The 8,845-nt window shown below is 41.0% G+C and overlaps 1 protein-coding gene across 1 annotated transcript; it reads left to right on the forward strand.

Annotated features, from left to right (window-relative positions):
- The first annotated feature begins 1,482 nt into the window (after nucleotides 1–1,482).
- On the forward strand, nucleotides 1,483–6,115 carry LOC137948714 (uncharacterized). Its single transcript, XM_068794864.1, has 14 exons — nucleotides 1,483–1,527; nucleotides 1,630–1,688; nucleotides 2,326–3,303; nucleotides 3,408–3,471; nucleotides 3,562–3,624; nucleotides 3,817–3,880; nucleotides 3,985–4,078; nucleotides 4,156–4,239; nucleotides 4,331–4,420; nucleotides 4,504–5,047; nucleotides 5,147–5,208; nucleotides 5,301–5,410; nucleotides 5,504–5,591; nucleotides 5,675–6,115. Exons 3-14 carry the CDS (start codon nucleotides 2,350–2,352, stop codon nucleotides 5,924–5,926), a joined length of 2,469 nt encoding a protein of 822 aa, XP_068650965.1. The 5' UTR covers nucleotides 1,483–1,527; nucleotides 1,630–1,688; nucleotides 2,326–2,349; the 3' UTR covers nucleotides 5,927–6,115.
- The last annotated feature ends 2,730 nt before the right edge of the window (nucleotides 6,116–8,845 follow it).

Below are 8,845 nucleotides of genomic sequence, written 5' to 3' on the forward strand. Positions count from 1 at the left end.
TTTTTCCAAAATTCATCATCAAATAATATATATTTAACTTCTTTGTTCTTCTTCTTTTATGACCTTGTTTCCAAATTCATTATAGATCGACGACACTCAATCATTTGATGCAAATAATAGAGTTAAATAAGATCTTCGTAGAAGACATAAATATTTATTTCAATTGCATTATTTGAATATTAATTAAACCATTTATAAATTATAACAAATACAAAATTTTGAGATGTAAGGCTTTCAAATGCGATGAAATGAGTGGCAAAACAAGTAATTTTAGGACGAATTATTTCTCTCTCCTATATATTCTCACATAATTATTACATATTTAATATTAACAAATTATTATTTATAATTTTTTTATTTCCTATTATATATAAATTTAGGAGTCTTATTGATCATAAATTTGTATGTAAATATACTACCTTGTGAATTAATTAAATTGGCATTATTTTTTTAATTATTTATCAAAAATAATAATTATATGTTTGTAATTGAAAAATATAATAAGCATAGACAAGTATACACATTTCATGAATCTATAATAATATTAGAGATGAGGATTCTAGTGATTGCTTAATGCTAATATTTTTGCTCATTGATACCATCATAGTGAACATATAAACTAATTAATGGTAAAAGTATTCATTCATTATAATTAATACGTATTACTTAATTAACAGCATTTCGCTCGCTTAAGACCAAGCGCGGGAACTACGCACGTGGTTACCTCAAAATCCAAAAGCATCTTCTCCATTTCGCGCGCCTTCCTTTCCGAAATATTATCTGCCAGTGCCAGAGGAAGAGATCGTCTCTCTCTCTCGCTCGACTACTGGCTAGTCGTTGCCTCAGCTTCTTTCATTAGATCTCCTGTCCTCGTTTTTTGGGCTTCCACAAGCGAACCTGTCTTCATTTATTTTGTTTGCTGGAAACCTGATTTTTTGCGCGGAAAAATCATGACAACAAACCATACATTCTTGGCACTATGGTGCGTTATCCCTAGTCGTTTCGACAGATTTCCACAGTTTAAGAAGGGCGAAGTCCAGATCTGAACTCCGTCGTCTGCTACGCATCTAACTGCAGATTCTCTTGTTTAGATCGCTATGTCGGCTTACTTAACCGAGTGTGATTTCTCTAACACGGGGATGATCGATAGAGACAAAGCATGGCACCTTTTTTCCGTTTTGTTAAGGCTTGGAAGGCCGGTTCAGCCAGCAGAACTCGCCACCAAATGCACCTTATTTTCTGCTTCTCCAGATTTGGTCGAGTTCCTCTGTTGGATTCCTGATTCGCCTCTTTTCCTGACTGGAAACCACTTTGTTACCATTTCTAGGTCTGTTTTCTCGGCTTTCAGGGAGTTCTTTTCGAACGCTCTTGCTTCATTTGTACCGCGCAATTGTGCTAGAGTTCGTGGAAGTAGCAGATTATGGAGTGAACACATCACGACGTACTCTAGAAGGCGGAAGCGGTCAAGGACTGATCTGATTCCATTGCCGAATGTTAAAAGAAGACTGTTTGCATGCCCTGGCAATGGTAAAACAGAATAATTTTGCCTTTTCCTTTTGAATCTGGTAATTCTCTTCTTTTACACGATTGGTTTTTTGGCTGAGGGATTTGAATTGAAACTTGAAGCAGATGAACAAGCTCGTAATCTGTTGTCTTTAGATGATACTGTTGGCGCCAGCCCTTTCAAGGTATCTTTTGTTTATGTACCTGTCTCTTCTTGCGTAGAAGCAATTATTCAGGTTGCATTTGTTGTATTTGCTTGTTTCAGTTTGCATTTGGTTTGAGTTGAAAGTTGAAACTTCTTTTGGAAGGAGATATCATGCTGATATTTGTTTAAACTTTTCAAGTGTATTAAGAATAGCCTAGATGTTGATATACATGATAACTGCCACAGAAAAAATTCTGCTTTTCCTCCGGTCAGTTGGGAATGGAAAGGTGACCCGTGCAAACAATTTGTTGAATATTATGATTAAATGTCACATTAAATTTCATGAACACAAAGGAATGAAAAAAAAATGCAAAATTTGGAAGGTTGAACCAGGTGAGAGGCTTCATCTCTCTAGTGTTACTGTAGTGATTTTTTGTCGCCTTTTGTACTACACCAAACCAACTGTTTCTGGTCCATGATTGGGTTACTGAAAAAGAGAGAAGTTCTAGAATTAACAGTGTAGCATGCAATATAATGTCTGACTGATCCCAGCAAATCATCTACTCATTTAATTTGATTTGGTCTACCATTTTCCATGTCCTTCCTAAATTCGTGGATGTTGGGTGGCTGAAGCTCTTAATTTAACTCTTTTAACTATACATTGAACTTTCGTGCAGGTACTGGTGAATGTTGCAGATGATATGATAAGAGACTGTAGTCTGCAATCCAGCAACACAGATGTTGTTGCAAATGCCTCCATTTTGAACCATGTGAGACCATCATTACAGTTGCTTCTTGCCTCAAATATGATAGTGTCTCCTGGCACTGTAAAATCTATTCTGTGCATAGATGGTCAACATGAAACTGAGATGCAGTTTCATGAGACAGGGCGCATGATTGAGCACATCATATTGTCTGATTCTGTTCATTTACCCAAATCTCAATCTCAGTTTCAGAATACTGTTACTGAGACAAATCAACAAAATACACGAGTAGAGCATGAAGCACCGCATTTTGACCTGGATACCAGAACAATTTTTCCATTATATAGGCTTAAGAACCTGGGATATTTGGAACAAACTCAGACAGATAACCAGTTTGTCCTAACAGAACTTCAAGGAGTTATAAGTAAGTTGGGTTCCACAGAAACTTGTTTTGAGGAATGCAATATACCTGCTAAAGTGATGGGAGGTGCTGGAGCCTCTGGAGTGAAGATTAATTGCAGGAAAGGGCATGATGTCATTGATGGAGGAGTGTCTAGAGAAGGGCCTGAAGTTTCTTTGCAGAACCTATGTCAGAGTGATGGGACATTATTGGAACCAGTGCAAATCCCTGGTCGGGCAGTAGTTTTAATCAGCGATGAAGCACCTAAAAATATTTTATTCCCTGAACAGCCTCCAACAGCTGGGTGTTTAAGTTCTGACAAGTTAGTTAAGATATCATCCGGAAGATCTGAGCATCTGCATAGAGATGCCTCCGTACTAGGACAGCAGATTCCTTTTTCAGTAAGAGATGACAAGGTCAATCGTAGTCACAACCAGGAGTCATTTGAAAAAGATGAAAAGTATCTCTCTTTGAAGCAAAAAGGAAAACGCAGCCGGAATCCTAATCATATTATCCGTGCTAAAGAACCCAAGGCAGATTCAACTTCCAAGGTTTGTTATGTAAGCTCTTTCTCTCTAGAATTAAACATCGAACTCTTAATGAACACCTGTTGAATTCACATTGTTCATTTTGATGATTGATGATGAAACGGTAGATATCGGGGCCAAAACTACTGCCAGATTTTGAATCTTTCATTGTAGAAGAAAAAGAAGGTTCAGGTAGTGGCTTTGTTTCTGTTGAGTTGCCTGTTTAGTCGAGGATTCTTTGTCTATCTCTATCTAGTAAAACCTCTTTATCTTCATATACAGGTGGTTATGGCACTGTCTACAGAGCAAAAAGAAAGAATGATGGAAAAATATTTGCTGTCAAGTGTAAGTAAAAAATTACTGATCTTCTCTGCTGTTGTATCTATGCATCTGGGTTCTAATTGTGGTGGTCTGTCTGGCTGTCCTACAGATGTTTTTGATGGCCACATAAGGTCATCACTATATCATTTGGTCCAAAACTAAAGGATCAGTGCTTAGCACATCTAAGACGTGTTTTACTTAATTTATCTCTGCCAGGTCCTCATGCGAATGTGCCTACCCAGCATGTGAACAATGAATTGAAGATGCTGGAGCGATTTGGGTAAGGAAATGAGGCTTCATCGTTTTGGTCTGTGGGACATTATTATGCTTCTTTGATTCATAGTGCTGCTAAATAACATCTCTAGCCATTTTTTTATGGTGTAGAGGTCGAAACTTTGTCATAAAATATGAAGGCTCTTTTAAGAGTGAAAACTCAGAGTGCTTTGTTCTGGAGCATGTTGAGCATGACAGGCCAGAGGTTAGTAAAACAGGCACTACTTTGAAGTCGATCTGATTGTTTTTCTAAGTCTAATGTTCTTTCAAAATTTGAATTAGCTGCTGAAAAGAGAAATAAAAATATCTGAGCTCCACTGGTATGGTTACTGCATGTTTAAAGCCCTCTCTGGTTTGCATAAGCAGGTAGAGACTGTCCGACAGGATCTTAAATTTTCTGTTGATTTATTTTTTATGGTCCAATTGTTTAATAAGTTTTTATCTTTCAACTTTGCAGGGAATAATGCATAGAGATGTCAAGCCTGGCAATTTCCTCTTCTCTCGTAAACTTAGTAAAGGGTATCTTATTGATTTCAATCTAGCCACGGTTGGTAATCATATTCTAGTCACTCTTCTATTTTTCTTGATTGGATGCGTAATTTGATGGTTTGCTGTATCTTGTCTTTCCAGGACCTCTATCAGAAGTATTCTGCAAGTAGTAAGCTGGGAAAAAAGAAGTATAACAGGTCTTTAGATCATGTTCCTCGTCCATCTGGTAAAGATGATCCTAGTATGAAAGGTGCTAACAAAATGGTCCACAGTAGATTTCTTGAGAGTAGAGGAGCACCTAAGGACTCCAAGTTGTTATTTCATGGGGCAAAGAACATAAAGAAAAGAGATGTGACCCTAACACTAAAGACTTTGACAGATATTAGTTGTAAAAATAATTGCAGAAGCCAAGGTGGGGATGCTTCAGGGTTAACCAGCACAAGGACTCCTTCAGCCGAGAGGTTAAGGGAGCCAGTTCCATGTCAAGGAAGGAAGGAACTGATCAATTTGGTCCAAGAGGCTCTGCAGAGCCCAAATCACAAGGACATAAACACTCCAGCTTCCCACAGAAAGAGGGTTGCTGCACCTCTTGGAAATGTGGATAGGAGTTTATTCTGTCTTTCTCCAATGCCTTTGGTCTTGAGTGGTATTTCAGTCTTTGGTGCAGGTCACTTGAAGAATAGAGGTATGTCTATGACAAATTTAGTCGTAAGGATTCACATACGACCATGAATACAATTTCCTATTTGTCGCGTAATCATTGACACAGAATTCTCTTCTCTAGGGGATGGAAAAAGGAATAGAGAAGGACCCTGTGTTGGAACTAAGGGGTTCCGAGCTCCGGAGGTTTGCTGGATCTCAATGCTATTAATTTCATGAACTTGTACACGTTGTTGAGACTTAGGAGAGCTTTTAATTTCCGATGTTTTTTTCTGCAGGTCTTGTTCAAATCCCCACATCAAGGTCTTAAGGTTGACATCTGGTCTGCAGGGGTTACCTTACTATATCTTATGATAGGACGAACACCATTTGTTGGTGATCCTGAACGGTATGGTTTTTTTTCCCTCTTCCCAAAGGTTATATTGTTGTTATTTTATCCTTTACATTGGTTCAATATTTGTTGATTTACTACTATTGACAGTAATATAAAAGATATCGCAAAATTGAGGGGAAGTGAAGAATTGTGGGAAGTGGCAAAGCTGCATAACCGTGAATGTTCTTTCCCTGAGGTATAGACAAAGAAGAGAAGGCAATATAATTCTTCACAAGGTGTTTAAGTTGCATTAATTTAGGATTCACCATCTTGTTGCAGGAACTACTTGATATACAGTCATTACCATCAGTGAAGCTTCGGGAGTGGTGTGAGTTGAATACAAGGAAAGCTGATTTTCTTGATCAAGTCCCAATGTCGCTCTTTGATCTTGTTGACAAGTGCTTGACCGTTAACCCAAGATCGAGGATCAGTGCTGAGGAGGCTCTTAGGCATGAATTTTTCGCACCATGCCGTGAGGCCTTGAGAAAGCAGAGGCTGGTCAAACGGCCTCCAAGAGAATCTCAGAGCTAATTGCCTGCAATTTTCTCAGTTGAGTTAAGGAGGCTGTGAAGGACTGCACCATCCACCCTGAACAGATTGAAGTGTATATGAATCTTAACTGTGCCAGAGTTGCAAATTGCAATGCCATGGCTGTCATGTAAATCTGTTGAACTTAGTAACCAAAGCATTAACAAAGATTCAAAGAATTTTTCGATGTATTCTTTTCTGTTTAGTACGTTATTTATAAGATATTATATTCTGATTTTAGATATAATTTAGATCCTAAAATCAAGGTATAGAATCAATCATAAATTGATGGAAACAATCTGTTTCTTACAATCATGTTAATAGATTTTTTAGTTTTGATTTTATGGAAGATTTTCTCTTTTGAAATTAAGCTAAGATAGCTCATGCCAATACTCCCCCTCAAGTTGATATTTGATGCCAATTTGCCAAGTGAGTTGTATAAGTTCTTGCTGTATACTAGGTTTGGGCTGAGACAAAATATGCCATATATCCGCTCTTCTTGAGCTCCATCGGGTGCGATCAGCAGAAGTCTATTTGTGCGATTCGATTCGGACGTTCGGTTCGACAAAGTCTGGTCTGAGTCAAATTTGGTCTCATCGTCTTCTTGATCGAGAGCACTTCTAAACCGTGTTCTCAAGACGAACTAGAGATTAATTTGAGACAGTCTTTGATGATAGGTGACGACAAAACGTCTCCGGTGACGACAGAGCATCTTCGGTTTTGTGGTCACGACAGAGTGTGTTCGGTAATATGGTCACGACAGAGCATCTTCGGTCATGGTGACGACGTAGGGAGAAAATAGGTGGCCCGAGTTGACCCGGACCGGGTTGGTTCGGACCAAATTTTTCTGGGTTGACTCGGTTTGGCTGGTGCAGAAACAGTACCTCAAGTTGCTGGTACGCTGGCTCGCTGGTCCAAGTTGACTTGGGTGAGTCGAGTTCGGTGCATTGAAGCCGGCGCTGAAATAATAAAATTTCTTAACTTAGGACAATCTTTAATTAGGAAACAATGCTTCTTCACGACTTCTTCGGCAATGACAACTTTAACAACAACAACTTTCTAGACAAAGATTCGTTAAACCGAAACGGAATCATCGTCGAGAAAAGGTAACTCTCCTTCTTCCCCACAACGACCATCCTTGCTTCCGAATAGAGCGGAACAACAACCGAAAAGTTTCTGACAACAGCAGGAACGACAGAATTTAACAGTGTCATCGTTTCTAGCAACGACAACATTATCTTCGGCAAAACAAATCTCGGCTTAACGACAATATTCTTCTTCATCTTCTTCTTCGGCAACGGTGGGTTGTCTTCCCTCGTGGCCGAACAGAGAACGACGAAACCTGGAAACATTCCTGCAACTAGTAGTCGCGGTTCGGTTTTGGACCGATTCGGGTCCGAATGTGGTCCGGATCGATTTTGGTCCATTTCGGTTCTGACCCCGGTTCGGTTCTGGACTATTTTGAGCCGGTTTGGGTGCGGTCCAGTTGTGGTCCGGTTCAGGTCCAGATTGGCAGAATAATTAAATCAAACCTAAGTTAAGCGAAAAAATTATTTTTCGTGTACCTGGTCATCTCCATCTTCGGCGACGACACGCCTTCTGGTTTCGGTGACGGCCGTCCTTCGGCTTACTTTGGTGACGGCGGTGGTCGGCAGCGGGGCCGGTGGTTCAATTTGGTCTGATTTGGTTCGAGTCCGATTCGATCTGGTCTAGTTTGAGGGTTCGATTCTGGGTCCGATCCGGTTCTGATTCGGTTCGGTTCTTGGGGCACGGGCCGACGCTCGGTTATATTTTTCTAACTTAGGAAAAATTTAATCGGAGTCATCGTCTTCTTCTTCGGCAGCGGCAACGTCGGCTTCCTTCGGTATGGTGGTAGGCAGCAACAATGGGGCCGGTGGTGTGGTTGTCGGTGATCGTCGGTGACGCTATTTCGGCGTTGCCTTCGTCTTCGGCTATGGCCTGAATTTGTCCGCGACAGCAGAGGAGATAGTCGTGTGCCTCCTTCCTCGCCGGCTAACGGTGCGATTGTCTGCGACGGAAGTTCCGCCGGAGTGGTGGTGGCCGAAGACAAGGATACGGTGACGACAGAGCCTCTTCGGTGATGCGGTCGTCGGCGGCAACCTTCGGGCTGATGATGCGGTTGTCAGTGACGAAAGTTCTGCCGGAGTGGGTGGTGGCCGAAGACAAGGATACGACGACGACAGAGCGTTTTTGGTGATGCGGTCGTCATCGGCAACGTTTGGGTTGATGATGCGGTTGTTGGTGTCATCATTAGCGATGTTCAGAAGCCAGTTTTAAACCAACTCTTCGTGTGCTTTGGCTACGGGGCAGAGCTTCTGCTATGTTCTTCGGCTACAACGTCTTTGGAGACGGGGCAACTTCTTCGTTAATGGCGACGACAGAAAAATTTCTCCCGCTCTGATACCATGATAATGGCTAGCCAATACACCAAAAGACCGATCTGTTTAGTGCGGAAAACTACCACCTACACAAGAGTGGACGGAACCACTCTGACACCCACCCGACTCATTTTTTACCGCCTCTCATGGGATTCGAACGCGGGATGTGGCGTGCCCAACTCTGATACCATGTTGAAACCAGTGCGTTAAAAGACCCGAACCTGTTAGAAAAACAACCGCATGGATTGACCTGATACAAATATCTCAACATGTTGAAACCAGTGCGCTAAAAGGCTCGAACCTATTAGGAAAACAACCGCACGGATCTTATACAAGGACAGGTCTGATATAAATATCTCAACACTCCCCCGCACGGGAAAACCCGTGGAAATTCGGGGCTTGTAGAAAGCGCACGGGGACAATCGTGAAAATGCGAAGGGAGCGGGATTCGAACTCGGGACCAATCTACTCTGATACCATGTTGAACGGAGTAACCAAAACAATAACAAAGATTCAAAGAATT

This window comes from Aristolochia californica, unplaced genomic scaffold (assembly GCF_029961685.1).
Source record: "Aristolochia californica isolate CCGP_79_NKW_82.1479 unplaced genomic scaffold, dmAriCali1.0.hap1 SCAF_13, whole genome shotgun sequence".
Lineage (NCBI taxonomy): Eukaryota > Viridiplantae > Streptophyta > Magnoliopsida > Piperales > Aristolochiaceae > Aristolochia > Aristolochia californica.